The sequence below is a fragment of the Rhinolophus sinicus genome, linkage group LG02, assembly GCF_036562045.2.
Source record: "Rhinolophus sinicus isolate RSC01 linkage group LG02, ASM3656204v1, whole genome shotgun sequence".
In the NCBI taxonomy this organism is placed as follows: Eukaryota; Metazoa; Chordata; class Mammalia; order Chiroptera; family Rhinolophidae; genus Rhinolophus; species Rhinolophus sinicus.
In genome coordinates, this window is record NC_133752.1 from 56,285,162 (window position 1) to 56,312,707 (window position 27,546).

Consider the following 27,546-nt stretch of genomic DNA (forward strand, 5'->3'; position numbering starts at 1 on the left):
GATTAGATTTGTATTATGTCCCAAAAGATGAACTATGTTATACTTTCATTCACTTCAAACGTTATAAAAAACCATAATTACACAAAAATCTAATTTAGAGAAAGAGGATACAATAACAAGCAACCATAACTTCCTTTGTATCAGTTTACTGGCTCAAGTGTGACTGAAATTAGTGTTTGTTCCCAACCCCATCATGCTCCAAAATACTAACTAATGAAGATTCATGAATATTGATATCCTGGAATGTGTTCTCGAAGAATTGAAGGATATTGACACAGGAAGGAGACAAAATGGAAGATGAAAGACATTGATGAACCCCTTGGCCAATTTGAGTTAGTGAAAAATGCCAGAAACACGTTTCATTTCTTTCCTAAATGACCCACCCCACCTAATGACCCATAGGTTGAAAATGTAGTTCTGATGCAAAGGCTTCACTGGTAGGCATATTTTTCAGAGTCTGAGTGCACATAGCAAAAAAGTAGAAGGTGAAAATTTTTGCAGAACATATTGTATTTATGCATTTTTCCACTTAAGTCCTGCTTACATACATAAATACTGCCAGGTGTGGCTCTGGCTCCAAAGGAATGCCAGAGATTCCTCCCTGAAAATTTAACTCTAGGACGTATGGGATCACGTGATCATTGTGTATGGCCAATCGTACACAGGTGGCTTCTCATGAGCCATACTCTCAATTTCTGTAGCGTCTTAACTGGGTGGATTTTATACTGTGATTGCACATTGTTCCACAGGTGAAAAAAATTGAATCTCAATTTTTTTGTTTTGGTTTTGGTGTGCTTTTTCTTTGGCTATCTGGGAAAGTTTAATTCTCTATCTTAGTTTCAATGATAGTGTGTTTATAATTTAGAAATATTTATAAACTGCATATCTTTATAACTTTTTAGGTTATTGCCGCTCCAGACTCCAGCATTAATTCCTCTTTCCTTTCATCAGGAGGCAGTCCTTAATTAAGTCTTCTTTCTTCCTGGACTCTCCCCAGCTTTTTAACACCTTTCTGGGTGTGGTGCTGGAGTCACTGGGAGGCACCTCCACCTCCCCACTCCTTGGTATGAGGTAACCTTTACATACTTTGTGAGGACACGCAGAAAGTGCTGATGTGCAATTCATCTGCCTTAAATTCCTTCTGTAGGCAAAACAAGGCAAGCAAAATACCTTCTACTCAAAGGAAAGCAGAACACAGTTTTGTTTCGGAGTGAATAAAAAGCTATAACTTAATATAAGCGAAAGGCTTGTTACTAAGCTACCATTGTAAGAATATTCACATTTGATTCTCTTTTAATACATCTCATGGTCAAAATTATTTTGCTTATCTACATCACAATGGAAAAAAGTGTCCAAAGTTTTAGATGAAATCTAAAAGAAAAATCATTGATATTATTTTTAAATCTTATTTTGCTTGCTTTAAAAACAAATTCTTAAATTATGTTTTTACAAAACAAACACTGAAATATACACCTAAGATGATAGCCAGTAGTGTGTTATGAGTTTAGAGGTGAGGTTGAGAATAATCCCAGTTGCAGCACAGATAGGAAAAAATTTCTTTCTTCTCCCACCATCAAATTTTAGAGCTAGAAGGAAGGGCCTTGTAGAAATAGAAGCCAAAGCCCAAAGAAATTAAGGGTCCTGCCCAAGATTATTCTAATTACATAGAAGACATATGGTTAAAGAGGAAGGAACCTAATTCCCAAATAGTTATTTCTATGATTGTTCCATTTTCTCTCTCTATGTGCAAATCTGCTGTCAAGTATACAGAAATGGTAAAGAAAGTTTCCACATGCTGAAAAGTTTCCACATGCTGAAAAAATTCCTGTGTCTCATTCTTCAGTTTCTCTTTCAGGGCCAATTGTAGAATTTTATAGTAGAATTTCAGTCCCAGTGGATAGTCACCAGGTAATTCCACTAACAATAGAGGGAAGTGATGCCCATATAAGCATTAGGAGACCAGTGGATCCAACACAACATTTTATAATCCATTCAGAAGCAGAAATGTTTTGCCAGCTCAGGGCTCCATATCCAGATAGCTTTCAGTCATCAGAAACACTTTAGCTTATTCCATATTTCACAGATGAAAGCTCCACAGTGTTGTCACAAGCTGAGTATGATGTATGTCTGCTTTGGACACCCCATTTCCTTGTCCCTGGCTTAGACTCCAGGCACATGTTTGGTTCACTGAAGGTGCCATAACACCGATATCATTCTAATCGTTGACATCACATTCTTATAGACACCATGAAAGCAGCCTGTTTGAGGTTAGATCCATAGAGCAGTGGTCCAAAATACTGGTAGTAAGCACACGAAGAACCCAAGCATAGCATTGCTTTGGCTTGCTGCAAGGTTGATAATTATTCCCATGAAAACTCACATCTGACATGGTCAGGTGTATGAAATTCAGTCTCTCCGTGGTGAGAACAATAATCACACAACAAGAGCAACAGATCCAGAGTAGTATTATGAACTTCTGTCACTGTAAGATTGTTCCATTGGCTCCCATGGCACCCCAGTGAAGGCAAAGTTTAAAGACCAATGTTGAAATGTGTTCTCTCATTTCATCATGATCCCAGCTTCCATTATTTAACAAGTCTAGTCAGCTTGGGAAGTTTTGTTGTTTCATTTGAAAGTTTCAATTGTGGGCCCACTGATTTTTACAAAACCTCATGAAAATTTCGTTCAAAGGCCTCACAGTGGACTTCCACCGGAACAGATGTTGTAAGGTGATTTCAATTTTAGACACCTAAAACAGAGCATTGATTTCCATATGAATTTGCTGTATGTACAGCTTGTTGAAGATTATATAAACGCTATGCTATCGCAGTTGCCGTTGGTGCCCCACCCAGATCCCCTTTATCCACTGGTAGATTCATCCCCAGCATCCTTCTCCAAAATATTGCCCTTGGCCAACAGCTCATTTTGCCTGAAGACTCCAGGGAGATTCTTGGCCCCTGCCTCCTGCCCCGCCAGGAGCACCACCCATGCTTGATGACACAGGATATTAAAGCCAAGATCCCTCACCATCTTGGGATAGGTCTGGAATGCCATCCAAGTTTGAGACCTCCCTGGAGAACCAGGCTCAGGCTAGACTTCAGCTAATGCCACATCTTTGCTTTTCTTCCTCTGCTCTGGCTTTCCTTTCTTCATTATAGGTTTCACCTTAGGGCATCCCTTGACCAACCACTTGCACAAGAATCCCCATTTTAGGTCCTGCTTCTAAGGAAAGTGACCTCAGGCAGCTGCTCTCTTGTTAACATTAAAAGGTCTACATCTTTTTGTTTGTTTGTTTCTGGTCTCTTAGGCAATTGATATAATAATATCAATTGATATAACAGATTTTATATTAAGTGATTTACAATTGATATAACAGATTTTATTCTAAGATGTGATTATTGAGGTTCCATAACCCTGATCTCATCCTAATAGTTGATATCACATTCTTATAGACACCATGAAAACAGCATGTTTGAGGTTAGATCCATGCAGCAGTGGTCCAACATATTGGTAGTAAGCACGTGAAAATTTGTCGTATTTTGTACAGTCTTAGTCATTTTTAAAATGACAACTTGGTTAATAGAGTACAGCAAGGGAAATGTATTTATACTTTTTACTTTTTATCTTGCATTATTATCTTGATTTTCCCTAATTACATGGACTTAAGGGAAAAAATTACCAGTGTGGATATACCAGAAATAAGAATTAATACATAAGTAATTTATACTTAGTGGATCAAGCTTATCTTCTTAGGCTGTTAGTAGTAGATAGTATCTCCTGAATATCTCCTGAATATACCCTTAGTTGATGTCTGGGAAGTAAATGGTCTTTGTTTGTTATACACTTTCATTCGTTTAATACTAATTTCCTGATTTCTTCATTCAACAAATATTTACTGAGTGTCTATTGTGTGCCAGGCACCGAACTGTGATATCTGGCACTGAACATATAATTGTCAATAAGACACACTTAATCTCTACCCTTGTGGGGTCTACTCTCTCCCTCATTTATAACTTTGATGTAGGCACCCAGAGATTGTAAATTGGAACTATCCTATTACAACTGCAGGTAAATTTTTACCACTTGTCTGAGAAAAAGCATCAAAACAAATATATAGGAAATTGCCAGATTTACAGCCATATTTTCCCTAAAAAGTTATACATGTCAATGCCTGGTACATTGTAGGAGCTCAATAAATATTTGTCAAATGAATGAGTGCCCAGTGACTTCATATTTTGTTTTATTTCATACCTCTTTCTTATGTAGCAGTAAAAAATAGAAAGAAAACCGCTTAATAATAATCCAACACCAATCCCAATTGCAATGTATTTTTCATGAGAATCCACAGCATATGAAGTTAAGGTCAAATGCTCACACCTTTCTCCAGTATAACCAGTAAAACACCTTCACAAAAAGAAAAGAATGCATAATTTTAAAAGTCATTATGATAGAAATACAAAGAAATGACCAATTTTAAATAATGAAAAATTTCAATGGAAAATATGTCATTTAAATTAAAGAGGCAAATACCAAATGAAAGCCAATCTGTTACAGGTATTGAAGAAGCTATGTATTTTACAATAATAATTTCATTAAGTCCCCATATCAGTGCAAATTTCCTCATTGGTAGAAGAGAAAAGTAGTACGTACCATGCGTTGATCCAGAAAATTATTAACTCAGTCTTTCACAGGAGGATATCAAGCAAATCAATGATCATAAAAATAGTATTTTAGTTGCTCTAGAACTTTGTGTTCCTGTTTGTCTCAGTTCATCCTATAATCAACCCCATGAAAACTCGGCATCATCTCTGCATGTTGTTAAAATGCTAATATGACTTCAGTAGTTTTGAGGTGGAACATGCACTTCTGCATTTCTATCAAGTTCCCAGGTTACACAGATGCCGCTAACCTGGGAACCATATTTTTGAGTAATGAGGATTAGGCAGCTTAGAAAAAGACTCCACAGATATTCAAATGCAAAGAGGATTTGTGAGTCATGTTCAGGTCATGTACCCTTTTTGCTCCATAAAACAGAGGGGTGTGGAAATATACTGTGAAACACCACAGGCATAAATTCACCTTCTCCCGTCTCTAGGACTTTGAGAGTTCTTTTCCATTACCTGCAGATGGCTTTCTTCAACTCATGGTGGAAGGCACAAACACCATTGATGCAGTAACTGTTGTGGTCTTCCACGCAAGGATGTGAGAACTTCAAGGCTATTGGTCCTTCTGCGTAGTCAGCTAGGAAAAGGAGAAACAATATAAACAGATGAAGTGGGTCACATTTTTATGGTAGGTTTGTAACATGTGTGAAGACACCTTTAATTTAAGAATGTTCTTTGGGTGCTGTGTGCATTGAACTATTGATTGATTCCCTTGGCAGGGAAAATATATCTAGACAGCTCATTAATTAATTAAGGGGTGGAGGTAAATTGATCCATTCTTTGGAAGCTACATAATAAAGTATCGATACAAGTTTGCCAAAAGGTGGCAGCATTGATTGTGGTCTTAGCATGTTATCTTGAGCAAGGCTTCCCAAATGTATGCTTCAATGCTGGTAAGTTAAAAGATCTCATTTTTTTTTCATTCTTCCCTTTATACATGCGAAGTCAGTGCTTAGGGAGTTTGGGATTTATAATTGCTAGGTAATGAACTTGATTTTTCTTCTCTTCTCCCAGAGGAGAGTGAGATGAGAATTCCTCCTTCCTTTTATATGGACACCACGAGTAGCTAATTAAAAAGGGAACATTTCCCTAACTCATTTCAGAAGAGGTATTGTTATGACCTATACAAGAAGCCAGAAGCAACATATGGCTCAGGCTTAACATAGTTAAGACAATACCTTCAAATATTAATTAGGAATTTTGCTCAGTTAAGAAACTTTATGAAATAATGGGAAAAGTCTTGGAGTTGGAATTTAAAAACCTGAGTTTTGATATCTAGCTCTGATACTATGTAAGTGACCACACTTGACAGAACTTTAATGGTCAAGTGTCCAGAAGCCTCTTTATGGGATGCTTCCCTTTGGGAAGCTGTGTTGTGGCAAAATGTATATATTTCAGGATGCTTACTCTTCATTCCCTAATGTATGAAAGACATATATTTATATCATCCTTGGGGTTCATATACCGTGTTTCCCCGAAAATAAGACTTAGCCAAACCATCAGCTCTAATGTATCTTTTGGAGCAAAAATTAATATAAGACCCGGTCTTACATAATAACATAATATAATATAATATAATATAATATAATATAATATAATATAATACCAGGTCTTATATTAAGTTTTGCTCCAAAAGACACATTTAAGCTGATGGTCTAGCTAAGTCTTATTTTGGGGGAAACACAGTAGTGGGAATGACACGGATAAAACTGTAACTGAGTCCTTTTTGGTATACTTTAATTGCTGATTCTTAAATTTTTCCCAAGCAGAATTAGTGGGATTTTATTTTCTCATTGTTATGAATAAACATGTTAGGAATATCTCCTCATCCTTAGTTATCATGTTACACCATATTTGCCCTACTAAGTAGATGAAGAGACTCCTACTTATTTGTTCAGATCTAAAAAGGCATGTGTTTTTATGTTGAAAATACTAACTTTTTAGGTACTAAGACACCAACAAGATCCTCTGTTATATAATTTCCTTTTCATTGAGAATACACAATATTACATTAAAATTCACATTCATTTTGTTGAATGGGATATAGTAGTGAATCTAATTTCTCCTTCTAATAATTAATTGTAAAGCAGTGAGAATTTGGTTGTTGAAGTAGGTTCTTCCTACTTCAAAACTAAAGTCCAATTAATCAAGCCCGAACCAAGATTTGCTAGAAAATGTGAGAACCAAAAGAAGGCATTTCCAAAGAAAGCGTATACTAGAGAGGTTCATCTTTCCTCTAAGAAGAAGGACATTTATAAAAAGAATGTCCTGAGATACTGGATTCAGATTTTTAAGTTAAATAAAAAGCAAGGAAAAACTAAAGTTCCTCATCAAGAAATCAAAGGAAAACTATAGAGACCATACATTCAATTGCTTTTTTACATCATGGTTACCTGTAACTTGGAGACTTTTACTTGCAGTTCCCTATTAAGGAAGAAAAAAAGTGGTTCTGGGCATAATGTTATGAACCCAGTCACTGAGAGAAACCGTAGTTTAATTTTCTGCAGTATGATCTTCTAACGAAAGTATTTCTCTTTGCTCAAAGTCTCAGAAGACAAAGTTATAAAAATTATTCTAAAACCCACACTGATTTTATTTTGCAAATTGATAGATATTCAAAAACTTAAATGGCAAAAATATTTTAAGTAATTTTTCAAATTTAAAATTATTGGTAAAATGAAGAATACTTAAATATTACTATTTTTCATATTCAGAAGCAAAATATTTGACTCGATCTTTTATTTGCCTGACTCTGAGAGCAACATGTGGTTTTCTCTGTCCTATGTCACATCACTGATCTCCACAGTAGGAGGCAGTATGTGATTTGTGTCAGAATCAACCACCCAGCACTCAGATCTTGGCAGGGAACAAGCTTTCCAAGTTCACCTCTAAGAGTTCAAACAGGTTTGAAAAAATGCTGATGCTCGACCGCAGCCAGACGCTATTCTAATAGTAATAATAAAATAAGAAAGAAAACCTATCATCATCATCAACAACAAAAATTAGGGAGAAGTGCTTAGGAAATATAGCCTATGCTACAACAACAACAAAAGCCTCCCTAAAACAAACAAGAAAGAAGATGTTTCCAAAGATGAGGGGACGTGAATTACAGTTTCATCTTGTAGCCATAATTTCTTTGGTTGCAAAGCTCATAGTCACAGATCAAAATATAATGCCAAATGGTGACAAACTGTCTCTGGACACACATGGGTTATTGGGAATCACGCAGGAATCAAGCAGAAATGGTGTCATGTTTCACATTCAGGATAGTAACTGAAGACAACTTTTCTTTCTCTCATTTGCTTCACTTCCTCTTTTTTTAAAAGGCAATTATTTGCAGACATCTACCTGTCACTTCCATTTAACAGCATCATGCTAAGAGTTGGTTATCTAATAATAAAATACATATTTACAATTTTCCAGTGTTATTTTTATCACAATCCAAATTTCTCTCAGAAGTTCAAAAGAAAGTCACTTGAAACACAAAAGTGCCAAGAAAATACCTTCTATTTTGTTATCTGTCCAGTTACTTTGCTGAGTTACTGTGGGTGTTACATTCATGGCCACCTCTTCAGTCAATGCTGCCATTGCTGTATGAATGGGGGGGAAAAGCATCTTTAGCAGGTGAGCCTCCTTCTATGTACAAGCAACAGATTGAAAGTTATTCTATTTGTTCCCACTTATGTTCTAGTTTTAATTCATCTACATTTGAGATCCATAATCTGACTAGGGCAATTTCCTGACAGTTTCCCATCCATACTAAGTCCACTGACTATATTATAATTATAGAAAATAGAAACACATTAATATTTAAGAGAAAGTGAATACACTTATATACTGATTCAATCACAAAGATGCTATTGAATAGTAGTTAAAATGTAATTAACCACTCTTTGGTTTTATGAAGCAAACATTTAAAGGTCTCAACAAAAGAGGTGTCAAAATATATTAGGAGAAGAACATACATTACATAAGAAACTAAATTAATTCAGATTCCTTGCTCTAATCTTTGTCATGAAGAACAACTGCTAAAAGCCAACTTCTCACTAATTCAGAGAAAACAAATCCTATTCACATTTTACACTGATACAAAATTAACAAAACAAAAAGAAATTACCTACCATTGAATAAGATATAGACTGATATTGAAACGCCACCGAAAGCCATCTCCTGCACTTATTAACAGTATCTTGCTCTTATCCTCTTAGACTGACGGGTGGAAGGTTTTATGGAGCCCTCTGAGCCTTTCTTGCATTTATATTTCATGAAGCGTCATCTGGCAGTTCTTACCAATCAAAAAAATATGTACTTCTGGCAGCAGCCTGAAGCCCCGAGGCGCTCACACTCTCGGTTAGGATACCTGCATTATCTCACAATGTGATCAGGTTTCTTTTGAAACACCGATTTCCTGTAACCTGTGGGCATAACCTGGGAGGTCAAAGTACTTAAAACCACAAAAAACAATCTGAATTCAGCAAAGCTCCCATTGGTCTAAACAGAATTGTACTAGCTCCAAAGTGGCTAGCAACCTGATTGGATTCCAACAAAGGGATTTTTTATTTATTTGCAAACTAAGAAACAGATAAAAGAATAATAAAAGAATAATAAAAATAATAAAAGAATAGTAAAGAATAGAATAAATAATAAAGAAAAGAATGATAAGAATAATAAAAATGATAAAAGAATATCTCTGAACCTGCCATCAGTTAGTTACACTGCCTTTCAGTACAGCCTGGGTTTCACTGAAAATGAAGATATTTTGTAATTTAGTGACAGGGGAGAACAATTACATTTGTGTAAAAACAGGTTTAATATTTCATTTTAGTTTTTGCTATCTAGTTTTATTATCACAAGTTATATAAAAATAATTATTTTAATAGCATAACATTTACCATCATGTCATTCTGCCACTTAATATTTTTCTGAGGAAATGGAATGGGCTACCAAGTTCTGGGAACTACGATGCTTAAATTTGTGCCCCAATGAGTAGGTTAGAGAGGATAAGCAAAGAAGCAAAATGATGATGATGATGATGATAATAAAAGTTTTCATTAAGATATAATTAAAATATTTAGTTTTGCTACATCTAATGAATAGAAAGTTTTAAATTTAACACAACATTCAAATTTTTCTGACTGTTAATCTAGTTATGATTATCAAAGTATCATTTTAAAGGCCAAAACATGTAATTATTGCTGTTACATATTGTGACTATAAGGAGCTTCCCATAAATTTTCACTTGCCCCAAATTATGATGAACACTTTATAAATATGTTTTGTGGAGGTGTTGTGCCTTTTTCTCAGGAATTTCAATTGTTCACATTTTCCGTACCTTGAAAAGCTGTTTAAGTCAAGATAAGTTATCATTTGCATCATGTCCATCCAGCAAATTCAATTTCCCAGGATTCCTATTACTATTCAAATATGAATTTGGCTTTAGAAATCACTCAAGAGTGAGCTTGTTGAACTCATTATAACTTAGGCAATCATCACAGACGTCATCATTTTAAAGTTAAAAGAATATATAGTACTTAGCTCACTTTAAATGTGCCTACATTTTGTATTTCTACTTCTGTGGGGATTTTTAAACTGTTTATTATTAAAATAATTTCCAGCTATTTTTTTCCCAGGCAAATAATATTTGAATTATAAGTCAAATAATTTTCTGTACCATTGGTGAGAATGTAAGAAGGAATCATTTGCAAAGGATTCACTAAACCATCACAAGCAATTGCAGTTTCTCGAGGAAGAAGCTAGGACTAATGTCCACTATCTTTGTCTCTAAGACTGAGGCACAGAAGTACTATAACCATCTTTGTCATAACTATTAACTGGTGCTTCCATAGTGCTTTCCATTTTACAAAAGGTGTTCACGCACATCTTCCCTCTGTCTTCAGTAATCCTGGCCCCGACAAATGCAGTGCCTGTCATACAGTATGACAGTGAATCTGTCTTGAGTGAATAAAGAAATAAACAACAGGTTTTCCTTTTCCTCCCATATGACAAATGAGGAATAGAGGCTCAAAAGAATTAAGTGCCTTGACAAAGGCCCCGCCCAGATCAGGACTTGAATCTATGTTTGGATTCCAGATCATATGCCCTTTCCATTTCCCCAGCTGTGTCCTCTAGTAGGAGTTGGTATACTGCTCTTCGCGGAGCTCTCTTAATTATCTCCTAAAATTAAATTTTAAATAAATTATCATAAAAATCTAAATATTAAATGAACTGTGGCTTTCACACACATTTGGGCTGAGAGGAATGGACTGCTGTCTCTTTAGATGTTTTCCTACTCTGGTGAGTTGGGCCACATAATACAGAAACTCATCCATCACTTCAGTTTAAGGTTTATACCAGAATATAGTTCTAAGTCGTCCCACGTGCCTCTTTCCTCTGGAACGCATACTGATGGATCCCACTTACACGCTCTATAGGAGTGTCTCCTACCTTGGTGTCTTCAGTCCTCTCATCAGAAAGTCTTTTCCCCAATCCTGAAGAATGGGGGAGATGGGTGCTGTAAAGTGGCCTCATTGATCTCTTTATTCATTCTTGATACATGTTAGAGCAGGTTGGACAAGAAAGGAGAAAAGAGAAGGCTGAGAGCTGTGGCACTCCACTTTCATTTTTTCCTCCTACCACTTTGTCTTTTTTAATTTATTCATCTTGTTCCTGCAAATGTCTTCACGCCTGTTCCCTTTCCTTCTCCTTCCTTTTCTTTCCCCTTTCATTCCATTCTTTTTCTCTCCTTTCTTTTTCTTTCTTGTTCTTTCACTAAGTCAACCAAAATTTGTTGCTGGACATTGGCTGAAAATGGTTATTAGTCATTGCTTATCTCTCTCTAAACTTATGCTGTTAATTCTCATGGATTCAGTTGTCATTCATTCATTTATGCATTAATAAAATATTGAATGCCTACAACATCCATGGCACTGGGCTGGGTGTTACGATGTTTGCAAGACAAATAGACAAATCATGCGTGGACAGTTGTTGCCTCAAGGCACTAAAGGGAGCTAAGGAAAATACATAACTACACTACGGGGTAAGGACTGATAATTATCATGAATGTGTAGATAAATGACTAGGAGAGTTCAGGGGTGGAACTTAAACTCCCACTGCAGTTTTCATGGACAAGTTTCATTAGACGTGAATCTTAAATAACAAGTAGGATTCAGACATACAGTGAGTGATCAGATAAAGCAGTCTTGGTGGGGAAGAGAAGGGCACTTAAGAGCAGGCAAAATGGTGTAGTAAAGAGTGGGTTCTGGCTCACATCATCCCAACAGACTTATTTTGAAATCTAATTCCACAGTTACTATCCATTTGGCCTTGGCTCAGGCTTTTTAATAACCCTAAGAGTAAATTTTCTCATGTATCAAAGGGGGATTGTCAGTAACATAAAAAAAGGAAAGCATTTAGCATGTGATGAGCTCTCAATTAAGGATAACCGTTACTATTGAACACGCGTAGAAAGAGACCGGGTATATATAATAGTCAGTAAGGTCAGGAACTTAGTGGTTAGTACACACTGATGAGCCGTAAATTTTCATCACTAGCCATGAATTCTCATTCTCTCCCTAGACTGATATGACATCAGGGCTTTTATTTATATATTATGTCATCACCTCAAACTCAGTATGTCTTAAACTGAATATGTTATCTCTTCTCCAAAATCATTTCCCCTTTACAACTTCATGTTAATCAATGATAACATCTTCCAAGCTGTAATTACAATTCTCGTAAATTACTCAACATGGTCTAAATTTTTAATTTATTCAGCTTTCTCTAATCTGTTTCTGCATACTTATCCAGCTGCATTTCCACTACTCTCTAACACACACTTTTCATTGTAGTATAGCCTTGCTTTGCTATATACAGGGGGTGCCAAAAAATGTATACACATTTTAAGATAGGAAAAAAACTATTAAAATCATAATACTGAATATATACCGATAACAAAAGATGAATACAAGTCACGTTTGACTTCTGCAATTACAAGAGGTGCTCAAAGTGGTTACCATCAGCGTAATTTTAATACAGTTTTTTCCTTTCTTAAAATGTGTATGCATTTTGTTTTGGCACCCTTTGTATATGCTAAGCTCACTCTCCCCTCCATCTTTGTATTATTGTTTAATCCCCATTAATTCTGTAGAGTCCTTTTGGCAGATACTTGTAGGAGAAGGAAAATTAATTCTCCAAAGCTCCTGCACAAGGTCATCATATGTCTATTTTTTATGGACCCCAAATATCCATAAAGTCATGGTAGCAACAAACCAACTTTATCTTTATGTGTTGACAAAGACTTACTTCTTGACCAAACTTTAGTCATGCTCCGAGTCCTCTTCTCCACTAGGCTTCTACTTGGCCTGCTCAGCAGTTTTAAAAAATAATCCTGCTAAGACAATTTGTGGCCCCCCATCCCAATATCTGATCAAGCCCATCCTTAATATCTAAGTCAGTGGCCTCTCTTTAGCAAGAATCATGGTAAGATAGTTTAGCAAGAATCCCCCTACACTTGATATCTAATCAAGTTCCTCTAGGTAATTTTTCATCCACTGAGCCCCTCATTCTCCTTGTTGGCCTACAAATCCACAGCTGTCTCTGCTGTATTCAGAGTTGAGTATAATCTGCTCTATTGCTTGAACAGTCTTGAATGCTGTATTCCTTACCATTTTTAACAAATGTCAGGATAATTTTTATTTTGCAGTGCTTTAATGTTTCTGGAAAGGCTCACTCTTGAATGTTAGCCTAGCCAAAGGGGCATGAACCTTTCAAATATAACTCGTCCTACGCTTTGAGGGGGACGGAGGGTGAGCTCAAAATCACAGACTTCACCTTTTCCATGTACATGTATTTTGGACCTTGTTTTGTTTTGTGAATTTGCAGCCCTTAAAAATTAAAGAGGCTCTTTTCTGAAATGTTTGCTTCGGAGCTTTACATGTAAACTTCTGTCAGGGTTCTCAGACAAAGATTGATCTGGGCTGATTGTGGAATGGGCTATAGAACTTTTTTTTTCCATGTTTGAAAAACTTGTACATTTCCCAGCATGCTATAAAGAAATAGAATATATATATATATATATATATATATATATATATATATATACACACACACATATATATATTAACAAAGAAATTTATAGATATATTAAGGAAGAAGAAGACAGGTATTCTTATTTAAATTGCTTTTATTAGACAGTTGAAATACTATTATAAACATCTAGTCTATTTTCATATAAATGATCAAGTGTACACAGTAAGACATACATTGGGTAAGAATCATTATTGGGACATAAATATACTGGGATTTGGGTATGAAAACAATACAGTTATGTGGCTACAGGAGTCTCAAAATGGCCTTGAACTGAAAGACACATGTTTTTCCTAATTTAGATTGTATTAGAAATATGGCATCTACTTTGAGAACCAAAAGCTATAAAAGAAGAGGAAAGAATGTGGGCAAGAAAACAGTAGATCTTTAGTTATAGCCTAAGGCTTAGGATATAACATTGGCACACGGTAGGTGTGTTTTCCCATTAGATTTCTAAATTTGTGAAAAAAACATAACAGCTGTTCTTTAATGAAGCCTCACTCATACTAGGCCTTTTTTTCTGATATTTGTGATAAAAGACCACCTTAGTTTTGTTTTTTTGTATTTGTTTGCTTTTGGATTTTCCATTATTCCTCAAAGAAGGCATTGTCCACATATTTTTCTAGAAGAACCAATAAATTACATGTAAACCAAATACATTCTCATTACATCTTTACTAGGAAAAGTAGTCATTCATAATTTGAAATAATCATTACCTGTTCAAGTAGCACTATATGTTTTTTGTCTTCCTTGTATACTTTTCTTTCCTTGAATAAAACATCATTTCTTATTATAATGGCTCCTAGGATGCATTTGAGAGATATATGAGACCAATTTTTTTTATATTTTATCTTTCTTTTAGCAAGTTAGCTTCTTTTCAGCATACCATATAGAACATAAAACATATAAAAATTGATCATGCTTATGGCAGAACCTAAATTACAGTTTACATGGGTGCTATCTGGCTGAAAAAACATTTGTTGAAAAGATATGGCATGCGATATTTAATTGTGTCAAAAATATATTATTTATTTATGAGCCCTTTATTGTTTTAAGCTTATAAACAAATATCATTCACAAAATAAACAAGTGTTACCAAAGTTTTCATTGGAATTGTTTTGTTTTCCCTAAAACTCAAAATGTGCCAGCAGGAAATGCATAAAGTTGTGTGAATCATCTTATCCACAATGATTCCATCCATGAAAAAATAAATACAATGTAGAAACAAATAGCTTTGTAGTAAAATATAAAGGTATTTTTCCTTTTGTTAAATAAATAGCATGACTTCTGTTTGCTTTAGCCTTTCATGTGATCTAGTAAATGATTTTTTTAGCCGCCAAAAGGGTATTCTTCAGAAGCATCGCCACTGTCATGGGTCCCACACCTCCGGGAACTGGAGTGATAAAGCTAGCCTTCTTCTTAACAGCTGAAGGAGGAAACAGAAAGTTTGTTTTTAATTTTTAAAGTTTTCTGAGAATTTCGTATTCTTAAATATACTGAACTGTTAAAAGATAAACTGAGGCGTAACAAATTTTAGGAGTTTGGGCATTTATCTATTGCAATTGGGCAGCACCAGACCAGAAGTGGTTAGGAGACCTCCACTGACAGGAACTTGGGGAGAGACTTTTACAGAGAAAAGTGGGAGGCAAAATCAGGAAATTACTGATTGGGTATAGCTTAAAGCCTACATGGCTGTTTGTCTGGTTGTCTTTAGGTTTTGATTTTATAACTTTGAGACATTTACAGGCTTAGATTTTGAGTTGCTTCGTAGGCTGCCAAGGCATTAGAACCACCTCAGTCTAATGGCATCCTTAATTAAGTAACAGAATATAGTGAATTTTTCTGCATTATACATATAACTCAAACAACCTCAAATCATTTTTAGACTGAAGTAGGATGTCACTCACACACACACACACACACACACACACACACACACACAACTTAGGCAAACACTTCTTTGTGTGATATCTAATGTGGATAGAAAGAACAGAGACCAAAACTGTAGGTTGACTCTCCATGCAGCTCAGTTTTATATGATGAAAATCTATAATTCATGATTGACTCAATTACCTGTAATTCCAGTTAAGTACCTCTAAACTACTTGACATTGGTCACAAAGGAGAGACCACTCATTACATTGGAATATTCCTGTTGTAACGATAGCGTCATGTATATATGGATCATACACTCCAGTGCAAGTCTAATAAAAATGATTAAACATATTTGAATTACTGAGCATATATACATAGGCCTGTTCTAATGTATGAAGATAACTTATTCAGTGAATAGACTAAAAAAAACAAAATGGCAGAGAACTTTCAGTCAGTTTTATTTAAGAATGTTTTCCCACCCACAATATTACAGGTGAATGGCTCCATGCATTGATCTGCGGATTTAGTTCTTGACCATATGAGTAAGAACAACCAAGCTTTCCCAAATAACCCTTTTACAAAATTATCATAGACAATACTTCTTTAATGCATAATCTGGTATTATTAATCACTTATTATTTAGATGTATTGCCTTCTGCAAGTTTGGTCATATGTGCTTCCACATGACTCAAAACCAACAGATGTTTTCTAGATCTTAAATATTATTTTTGTACAACTTATATTGCTTTCTTGAAATACGGTTTATAAAATTTACATTTATCTTGTTTGAAGCATAGTAGCACATTGTAATAATTTTTTTTAAATCATAGGAAAAGCAAAGGAAAAATATTCTTTTACTTTAATAAAAGTCCAAATAAGCTTATTAAAGACATCGCCACACACACACACACACACACAAAATCCAGCTAGTGTGTATCAGGAATCCTCTCATGATATATAACAAAGATAAGAATACTGTGATTTGGAAGGTAATATTTTAGTTTTCCAAAAAGCTTCTGTCTACATGAAGTGTACCCTGCCATACTTCCATCCAATGTACTCTATGCTGTAAAAACCTAAGACTAGGTCAACAGCCAGTTCATAAATAGCTATGAATTATCAGTACTTTCTTCCTTTGCTCTGGCTATTCCTTTTACCTGGAACACTCTTCTACTTTATCCACATAAGAAACTCCTTATTAGTCTTTAGAAGCCAATAAAATGTCACCTGTCTATAATTTTTCTCAAAAACTCACCCCACCAACATTGAATTCAAAAGCTCCGCTCTCTCTGTTTCCAGGAACTTTACACCTACCTCCACTGTGGAACTTACACTGTACTGTTATTCCTTTAACAAAGACAACAGTATCTAGAAGGCAGAACCAAGTCTTTGTGGTGGTGGCAGTTGTCATTTCAATCTTAGAACTTCTCCATGCTCATGTTAGGCATTCATTACATTTTGATAAAGCAAAATAAATACCCCTTGAAATTTACAGTCCAAAATCAATTTGCAGGAATGTCAGCTTTTGACTGGATACAAGCAATATCAAAACAATTTAGTTTAATTTCCTAGAAAATTCAAGCTACTCATTTTTCTTGAGGGCAATGAACTGTATTTTTCACTTTTCAATAAACTGACTCACTGGCATGAGCACTGCCTTCCAGGACCTTTTCTGTCAGATTGGAAAAGGAATACCTTTAAAAATTTCAGCAGGCCTCTAGAAGTGCACTATACTACCACTATTTACATTGACAGTATATAAAATCAAGTATTTGCAAAACATTAACTTTGAAATATTAATAGATAAAAATAAAATACTGAATACACTAAATTGATAATCAAGTACAAACTAAATCTTCAACGGAAAACAAAATGGTGTATTTCACAATCAAAAGGTGGATAAAATTCATTATCAACAAGACAAATAATAACAAGTGTTGGAGAGGCCGTGGAGACAAAGGAACCCTCATACACTGTTGGTGGGAATGCAGACTGGTGCAGCCGCTATGGAAGGCAGTGTGGAGGTTCCTCAAAAAATTGAGAATAGAATTAATCTATGACACAGCAATCCCTCTCCTGGGTATCTACCGAAAAATACATTTATCCGTAAAGATACATGTGCTCCGATGTTCACTGCAGCATTATTTACAGTGGCCAAGATATGGAAACAACCAAAGTATCCTTCGATAGATGATTGGACAAAGAAGATGTGGTATATATACACAATGAAATACATAAGAAAAGATGAAATAGTGCCATTTTCGACAACATGGCTGGATCTTGAGATTACAACGCTAAGTGAAATAAGTCAGACAGAAAAGTAGAGAGCCATATGATTTCACTGAATTTCTCCAGTGATAAGGGTGCCTTTGTTATTCACGGTGGGCCCTTGGACCATATCTGAGTTTATGCTAAGGAGATGATTCAGAATGAGAACTGGTCATGACCAAAAAGTCCAACCATGTGATCAGATAGTTGAGTCTTTAAGCCATAGTGATATTAGCAGGAAAAAAAAATTATATAAGGCAATCTGTTATGGTGTATAATCATTTTTATATAAGTTAGTTTTCAATTTTGAAAAATGAAGTGGCTTGGAATTATAAGTGTATTAAAAAAATAGTAAAAACAGCTACTATCAACTGAGTCCCTACTACTTGCCAAGAATTTTATATACATTATTTTAATAATAAGTATTTAATTATTATTTCATTTTAATAGATGAGGAAAATGTGATTCACTGAAGTCACTGACTTATCGCTCTCCTATATTTTAGAGACATCATTCACATTCTATGATTGGATAATCCTACCCATCCCAATACTGTATTACCATGACCTAAACAAGTAGAAAAGTCCCAAGAAAGGCTCAAGTGCCAAAAATGAACTGCTTTCTCAAAGGGTTACTGAAAAAAGAAACAAAGAGGAAAAAGTTCTAATATAGTAATTTTCCTACATTTTTTTACTATGAGTGCTCATAGCTCATCATCTTTGGATTATATCCAGCACTTCAAATTACACAGCTGGCTTAGTCAGAGTTGCTTTCTTCTTGGGTATCAAATAAGATAAACCCCTAGTCTGCTCAGGTATCACAACCCTCCTTCACCAAATTATGTTTTTTACAACATGATTACTGTTGCAATTGTTTGCTGAACAAGTGCGCTTTGCGGTAGAGGAAGAGGGAATGGAAATGGGCTATTGCATGAACTAACACCTGCCTGAAATTTGTAGCTTGCTGTCTGCATTTTTGCATACTTTATGTGGAAATGTGTGGAAACTAACACACATTCATTCTGTCCTACTTATCACTTCACAGAATTAGACTATGTGATGGCTACTGGGTCTTCACCTGACCTGAGCCGGAGCTGCTCTGAACATTCATAAGCACTGTAGATTACAATGCTTACGTAATCAACAGGGCAGAAGTTTATGATATCACTGGGAACATACATGATCATTCAAATGCTCTTTCAAATATTTTTTATCTTTGAAATGTGAAAATGAAGTTTCTACACAGTCAGGCAGTGATGAATTTGATCGAAAAACATATAAGGTCTCTATTCCTTTTGATTTAATTTTCATGAGAATCTATGTCTGAGAGAGAAATATAAATTTGTCTGCTGCTGGCCAGTGTTAGTGTGTTCTTTGTCTATTTACATAAGGACCAGGATATGGAAGTAAGTGATTTCTCAAGAAAGGTAGGAGATTATCACTGGCAAATACTGGTAGGTACAGGATGCCAGTGCTTAAAAGAAATTGTCTCGTCTAGTGACTTTGCATAACTATTTCAGAGCTGTCCTAAGCTCTGTGTTCATGAAGTACCAGAGGTGGCTTATGAGCTCAAATTAGTCATGTGAGAAAGAGTTAAATTCAATACGTGTTTGATACTCTACAAAGCATCCTCCCCAATTATGTCTGCAAGAGAGTAAGTTAACAAGCATTACATCACCAGAATAAATTCTCATTGGCTGGTCTTTCCCTGAGGGCGGACAAGGGTTTGCACCTGCTTATAGAAAATGATGCTTTTAAAGATTAATCCTATAATGTGTGGGGAAAAGGTATTCTATATGCTCCATTGAAAAGAAATACAGAAGCATTTTAAGGCAGTAATTTCCTTCAGATGCTTACTTACTGTGTGTTTAAGTGTGAGGGACTATGTGTGTGTGTTTTAAGGAAAATACCCAAAGTCCTGTATGTATGGGAATCAGGTATTAGATCTTGATTCATATCAGCACTTTCACAAGAGACTCATGAACAGGTATTGCAAACCAGGGTTAGATACAATTTCATACAGTCAACATAATTTTAGAGTTACTGAAACCGACAATGGAGGCAAACAAAACAATCCTCAAATCCTATTGATATCTGCATGGATCTTGCTCTAAGGAATGAGATTTAGATGGAAATGGCTTGGTCAGATTTAAATAAGGTTCCTGAAAAGAAGACTATTTTGAGGAAAGACAGTAATTATCATGACAATTTATTTGAATGACCTGTTTGTAAACATTAGACCCTGCAAAGTAAATTCTATCAATTTCACATGGTCAAACTCAAATTTAAAGGCTTGGGACAGGGAGAATAGCAAAGTTATGCTGCCAAGGGGATGTGCATATGGGGACAGAAGGTATGTGTAGTCATTTTTTATAATCCTCTACAATAGTCTCTTGGTTTCCAGTCCGTACCATACCCACCGTATAGCCTGCTGCCAGATTTAGTCCTTAAAACACATTAGATCATTTCAGTTTATAAACATTCGATGGATCTTCACTGTCTCTAGGATAAAACATAAATTCTTTGTCATGGCAATTAAGGTCATTTATAATCTAGCCTTACATCCTTGTCTTGCATTATTTTCTAACCCTTGCCTATTTTCCTAACTCAATTATTCAGTTTCCACACATGCTACAAACCAGCCCAGATATATTCACAACAGATGTTCTTGAAAAAGATAGTACCAGCCACTGTTCCTTGGAACTCATAGTCTAGTTGGGAGATACACATTACAAAGACAATTACCCAAATAATAGTTGAGTTCAGATGAAGAAAGGTGCTACAAACGAAATGCTCACTGCACTGTGAATGCTGGCAAGACCCACCCGAGCCTGCCCACTGTGTGTGTGGCATCTCTCCATGTCAAGTCAGAACCCTGAAGGACGAATCAAGCTTTGCCAGGTGAATGGAGAGGTGGGGAGTAAGCAGTGTTCTTGGCAGGGGGAACAATGTTTGTGATAAAGGTGAAAAGACGCTTTCTGCAGGTGAAAAGTAGTGTGCACTCTTGGAAACAGCACAAGAAAGCCAGTGAGGATGACACACAGGAGTGACGGGAAGAACTGTGGGGCGGGGCAGGAAGAGTCCAGCTCGCGTAGAGCTAGCAGATAATGTCACATGTTTTGGATATTAACCTAAGAATAATGGTTAAAGCATTTCTAAAATTGAAGGAAAAATACACATACATATATATATGTGTGTATATATATATATATATATATATATATATATATACATATACATATATGTGTGTGTGTGTGTGTATATATATCTCAAATGGGGAAAACTGCCTGTTCTGTGCACATTTCTCTAATGAAATGTCTTTATCATCAAGGGTAGAGGGAACGGAGAACATAAAAGTAACAACATAAAGTGAGAAGTGCTAAGATTGGAATAAGTTCTGGCATTTATGTGAGCACCTCAAAAAGGAAGCGAAATTGGATATAGGGGTCAGAAAACTATTTGTAAAGTGACAGAAAAGCTTCAAAATCTTATGGATGCCCAGGAAGGTAAGAAAGAAGGAGAGAATGCAGTGTAGACCTGGGGAATAGTAAAAGCAGAGATTGGACTTGACAATGTACCTTATGCAATAGAGGAGCTGGAAGAAGTTCATGATAACCAAAGAATATGCTGAAAACAGAAAGTAAAAAGAGATGAAGGTGGGAGGTGACAATGGGCTCCATGACCACTAGGTAAGGGGCCTAGGAAACAGGGTGGGAGATGGCAGCCGTAGTTACTGTGTTCAAGGTGAATCGGCTTTTAAGGAAGTCTTTTTTGAATGAACTTGGTTATTTATATATTTAGCAATAGCCAGTTTTGCAAAATGAGAAAGAAGAGAAAAATTAGTACTACTAAATAATTTTCAGAAGAAAATTAAAATGAAGGAGAAATTCATGTATTGTCACAAAGTTTCAGCTTCTTGCATGTTATTAAATTATTATCCAATAAATTCTCTTTCAGCCTGGAATACATATCTAATCTGTTGTGTTCCCTTCACTCCACTATGTGGATGGCTACTTTTTTTTTTTTTTTCCTCATGTTATTGGCTTCAGATTTCTAAAGGGGAGAATTAAGACAGGCTTGGCTTGACATCATTTCATAATTCTTACTTGAAGACAACCATTTTTCAATGTCAAGATAAGAACAATAGCTTTGGAGCAGAAGTTATTTCATGTTTAAGATTTGAGGTGATGACAGGGATGATGAAAGAAACTAAGTGTTCAGTTTATGTGTGTGCCTCCCAAAACTCCAGGAGTGACACGTTACGAGGTGTGGAAAGATTACTCATGAATGATACTAATAGCAACAGAAGGGGCATTAAAGTGCCCTTTAACAATTTAGGCAAGAATAAAGGAAGAAGTATATCATTAACCTTTTGGCACTGGCAACCCATGCTTCATGACAGGGTGTCGCTGGCTTGTGTGTTCTGTCATTATTTTCTTTGGAAACTTTATGTTCCCAAGTTCCCAGGGCCTGGGCTTAACAATCCAAACTGTCATTTAAGATACTTTGCTTGGAAGACTCACTGATTCTCAGGCAGATAGTGCATTTCTGCTTTAGTCCATTAGATACTACCTCAGAGGTCCCAAATAATGGAATTGCCAGATGTACCTAAACAGAATTAATTTTGCGACTATGGTTAAGAGCTTGTATATCCTGGCTAAGTCGAAGAATATATTTGTGCTTTATAATTCTATTTTTGGGGTAGAGGAAGAAGAACTTGCATCTCAAGTTCCTACAGGATTGTTTTATTTCCCTTTGTATATTGTTCAATTCTCTGTCATTTTGAAGGAAGTACTCTGTGGCCCATGTCAGATTCCTAGCAATGTTACAACTTACTTTTAAAACCAACGTCTTTTCCCCCAAAAAAAGGGGGTGATCCCTTATCTGTGGCAAGGCAACAGAAGAAAAATTTTTTGTTCCTCTCATGTAAATTTAAGCCTCCTAGTATTCATGTGTAATTGTCTAAATTAAATGCTTGGAGAATTTTCCCATGCTTCTAAACGCAGGCCATTTAGGCATGACCTCTCAAACATATCCACTATAATGAAGGGGAAACAAGCTTCATTCAGGAGAACGAAGTACATGAATAACAACCAGAAAAACCTGACTGGCACAGGACTAGAGATATAGTATGACTCAGTAGGTAATATGGAAAATACTCCACTTTCTCATATGGTTGATAAAAAAATGACACTTAAAAGCATGATGAGCCAGAGAGAGTAAAAGGCTCACCACTGAACTCTTGAAAAGGCAACAAGGAATCAGGTGCCCTAGAGGCAATTTACTATGTTTTCTCTGGCATTTATCTGGTTGCTTGATTCCCGAGCTTTCTACAAGTTTTCTACATATAGTAAGACATTCATTATCACAGCACCTTGTGGCCAGTAATGGGACAGACAGGATTAACGACCCAGTGGGATGTAAGAGAATGGACTGTGATCCACATTTCTGTACAAACTGCTGGCTTCGTCAGTTGGTGGTCTGTACTTACACAGGCTTCCTGTTTCCTATGCTATCTGTATATGTAGGGTGGCTAAGCCTTTTTTTTTCTTAGTTATTTCCTTAAATCAAATCCATATATGTCTAGCTACCTGCTTCATAGATGTGAATAATTAAAAATGCTGCTCATATCACTCAGAAGGCATTCAATGGAACCAAACGGTAAATCAATCACCTGATGAAAGTTTGAAATTGCTTTCCACGAACTCTGTCTATGACCCACCAATGGAATCTCCTTTCTCACCACGTTAACTATCACGGCCAGTAATGAGAAACAGGGTGGTAATTCAAATCTAAAGTTATATATTTCCAGATTAGTACTGTAGTGGGAATGGAAAGAAACACAAACACTGCTTTCTGCTGGGCATTATACTCAGCAAATCACATACATTAGCTCATGGGAGATGATTATTTCATTTAGATCTTCATAACAACTTTGTAAGATAGATAGGTATTATTATCTCAGGGTTCAGATGATAAAATCCAGTCCCAGAGAAGTGAAGTGATTTGCCTAAGATCATAATTGTTTTAAGCAACAGAGCTAGGATTCCAACCCCAGTCATCCTGACTCTATAATCTTTTATGAAAAGTTGGACATACCATAAAAAGGGCATGAAGTGAAAGTTAACTCTTAGGTTTCAAATGTGGAGTGCAATGCATATATAAGACTGTAGAAAAATAATAGAAAATATAGGTGAAAAGATGACTTAAAAGCATTCCAGGGATTTTAGTTCCATTTCTAGTACTTAGAAAAATCATACTGGGCTTCTATGTGATTTGAGACTGTCTCTGTCCTCATGTTTCAACTATTGGGTTGCAATTTTGAGGAATAATTCTGACCAAATGGAGTCCCAAATTATAGGGTCCTTTTTACTATAGGAGAGATTTCCTGTCCAGTGGAAATTCTTTTGATGAATGGAAGGTATGGCTCCAGCTATTTGGGGCACAATTCACAATTGTTTACAATATCATATTCCCTTATTTAACTAACAATGTTGGGTACAAAAGGCTTTTTGTAATTTTTCCTCCTTGCCTTTGATCTGTTGTTCTCTCCACCTGGAAAGAGCCCCTTCTTCCTCTGCCCACTCTTTACCTAATGTACTCATACTTAGGTGAGATTCACTGATCCTTTCAGACTCATCTCAAAGGGACTCCAGAACTGGCACCATCACTCTTGCTTATTTGAAAATTCTTAGAGTCATAATTGATTCTTCTCTTTCTTTTACATCTAATCATTCACCCATCATCCTTACTCTCCTTTTAAATTATATCTAGCATCTAAGCACCTCTTAACATCTTTACCCGTTACCACCCTGGGCCATGCCCATCTTGGATAATTTCTTACTTGGACAATTACAATAGCCTCCTCATAGATAGGTACCCTGACTGCTCTAAGAGACCTTTGCCATTCAATAGCCAGGATGATACTGATAAAATGCAAAACGACTGTCATTTATTTTCCCCAGATCCTCCAATGGCTTTCTATTGCATTTAGAGTAAAATCCGAATTCCTTTCTGTGGTCATTAGGCCCTACATGATACGGCACCCTTGCTGCTACTTGTTTAACTTTATTTCTCACCATTATTTACTCTGTCCCCATTACAAGGGCCTTCTTGCAGCTCACCAAATCAACCAGGCACACTGCCTGCAAGGTCTTCCCGCTTGTTGCTCCTTGTGCCTGGGACGATTCTCCCCCACATATCCACATAGCTCTCTCCCTCGCTTCGTTCAGGTCAGCAGTGAGCCTTCCCTTGCCACCCTTTTCTAAGCAACCTCATTTCGTAATTCTCTAGTCCCCTTATCTTTTTTTTATTTCTGTAACACTAAACACTGACTAATATGTGAAGACGTCTATATTTGGTTTTTATTTGTCTTCTCCAACCAGAGGTAAGCTACCTGTAAGGACTCTGCCTATTTGGGTCACTGCTGTATCCCTCGTGCCTGTAATAATGCCTGACACATAGCATCCCCCCATCCTCTCCTGCATCCTAGCTCCCAGCTCCCCTCTGGCCTCCAGGAATTCCTGAGAGGGCCATGGGCAGCTCTTCCTCTTCCCATCGTCCTCCTCAGCTCTGTTTGCAAAGGGGTATTGTGAGGGGCCAGAGAAGTCCTTGGGCTGCTACTGTGCTGAGAATCATGAGCCAGGAAGAAGTGGCTCAGCTGGTGTGTCCCCTCCAAGCCTAGGGGTGTCCGATTCCTGGCACAGTTTAAGGAAAGAGAGGGTTGTAGGCCCAAAAGTGGACAGATGGACCATTTCAGGGTCTGGGCTTTCTCTTTCCCCTTGCTTTTCCAGGGAGGCTGGGCTAAATGCCCCCTTGCCCTCCCTCTCTAGGACCACCCATTATTCCTCATGTACACATCTCTTCCAAAGTTCAAGCACAGACTCCATCATCAAAACTGTTCCCCCCAGTAGCCCAGAGGGCCGGTGCTGGTCCTGCACCCCTCTATCCCTAACGGGCGACCCAGCTCCAGAAGTGCACTTGCCCCATCGCCCTCCCAGCCTATCCATGGGAAGGTGAGCTGTAGTGGTAGCACACAGGACCCCACAGGAGGACCCAAAGGGCAAGCAGAGCATTGAGAAGCAGAGAGCCAGGAGAGAGAATTCCTATCCCCATCCCTGCCCGCATTGGCTCCCAGCCTGAACCTCAGACCCCCTGTGTTGTTGTTTTTAATTGAGATATAATTGACATATAACATTGTGTAAGTTTAAGGTGTACATGTTCATTTGATACACTTATATACTGCTATCTGGTTACACTGTGGCTTTAGTTAATACCTACTCTGTTTCCCTGAAAATAAGACCTAGTCGGACAACCAGCTCTAATGTGTTTTTTGGAGCAAAAATTAATATAAGACCGGGTATTATATTATATTATATTATATTATATTACATTATATTATATATTATATCTTTTATATTATATAAGACCAGATCTTATAGTAAAATAAGACCGGGTCTTATATTAATTTTTGCTCCAAAAGATGCATTAGAGCTGATTGTCTGCCTAGGTCTTATTTTCGGGGCAACACGGTACCATATGATCCAGTAATCATGCTAATGCCTATACATCCATGGCTTGTGTTCTAACAGCAGGTAACTCGCCCCACCACTCTGCACATACACACAAAAACTTTAGTACATGAACCAGGAGACATATGAGGTCTTGGGGGCCCTGTGTAGCCCTGGGCCCAGGAATAGCAGGTGAGGCTTTCTCATCCCTAGTTCCTGAAAGTATGACCCAGGCCTGCTTGCCTTGGGCTGCCTTAACGTATGTCCTGGCCCTCTGTCTCCAGGGTTGCTGCATGCAGCAGTAATAGCCTGATCTCCTAAGTCTGGGGGCCCAGAATTCAGAGCAGACTCCCACTCTGTGGCCCCCAGCCTGTCTATCAACTGACATAGCCCAATTCAGCCGTGGCTGGCCTGCCTTCTACCTCATCTGTCTGGCATCCCAACCTCACCCCTGAGCTGTCCTGGGACATTCTGTACATGTCGATAAGTTTGCCTTTGCTAAGTTTCTCTTGCTGTATATCTAGAGTCTTTTAAATAGCAAATGGTGGCATTGTCAATATCCCACATCAGCTATTTCAAATTTTACTTTCAATATCATCACTGTTCATTTTCTTGTTGGCTATTCCCTCTTTCCATTATCTATAACCACTGGGAGACAAAGAGTCCACAAAGCTTACACTTTGTTGTCTGAATTGAATGGACCATGACCAATCATCAACAAATTTTGAAAGAAGTGAAACAATTGGTCACAGATCACGATGCACATTTGGTACCGTATTTCCCCGAAAATAAGACCTAATCAGAAAATAAGCCCTAGCATGATTTTTCAGGATGCTCGTAATATAAGCCCTACTCCCAAAATAAGTCCCAGTTAAGATCGTCAGCCAGACAGATGCATTTAGTATATCTGTTACAACACACGACGGACATACTGAATTATAAAATAATAATATTAATATATAAATAAATAATATTATTGACATTAATACTTAAAATAAATGATAATATAAATTATAATTAAGTATTTGTAAATACCCAAGCGGGCACCTTTGGATGAGAGGTAAACGCCTATGTAAACATGAATTTGAGACTTATTGCGGAATGACCAATTGGAGCACAGACACAACGCACGAATAACGTGTGCACT

The 27,546-nt window shown here is 36.7% G+C and overlaps 2 protein-coding genes across 4 annotated transcripts in view; both read right to left on the reverse strand.

Moving 5' to 3' along the window:
- Positions 1 to 1,967: 1,967 nt before the first annotated feature.
- Positions 1,968 to 9,032, reverse strand: EPGN (epithelial mitogen). Its single transcript, XM_019720020.2, has 5 exons — positions 8,786 to 9,032; positions 8,168 to 8,254; positions 5,121 to 5,241; positions 4,252 to 4,404; positions 1,968 to 2,749 (listed from the first exon to the last, which is right to left on the reverse strand). Exons 1-5 carry the CDS (start codon positions 8,829 to 8,831, stop codon positions 2,695 to 2,697), a joined length of 462 nt encoding a protein of 153 aa, XP_019575579.2. The 5' UTR covers positions 8,832 to 9,032; the 3' UTR covers positions 1,968 to 2,694.
- A 4,795-nt stretch (positions 9,033 to 13,827) lies between these two features.
- MTHFD2L (methylenetetrahydrofolate dehydrogenase (NADP+ dependent) 2 like) overlaps positions 13,828 to 27,546 on the reverse strand; it is a 97,366-nt gene continuing 83,647 nt past the window's right edge. For 2 of the 3 annotated variants that reach the window (XM_019720739.2, XM_074324454.1), the window contains one exon: positions 13,828 to 15,174. In XM_019720739.2, the coding sequence (XP_019576298.2) occupies positions 15,062 to 15,174 (113 nt within the window). In that variant the 3' untranslated portion in view covers positions 13,828 to 15,061. The remainder of the gene's footprint in view (positions 15,175 to 27,546) is intronic. The other variant, XM_019720747.2, reaches the window with a different exon arrangement.

Bases quoted from the DNA above. Each gene is read 5' to 3' on its own strand.
- EPGN (XM_019720020.2), bottom strand. From the start codon at position 8,831: ATGGCTTTCGGTGGCGTTTCAATATCAGTCTATATCTTATTCAATG. The intron at 8,255-8,785 runs GTAGGTAATTTC...CCATTCATACAG, and splicing joins AGTCTATATCTTATTCAATG to CAATGGCAGCATTGACTGAA. The intron at 4,405-5,120 runs GTAATGGAAAAG...CTTTTTGTGAAG, and splicing joins TTGAAGAAAGCCATCTGCAG to GTGTTTTACTGGTTATACTG.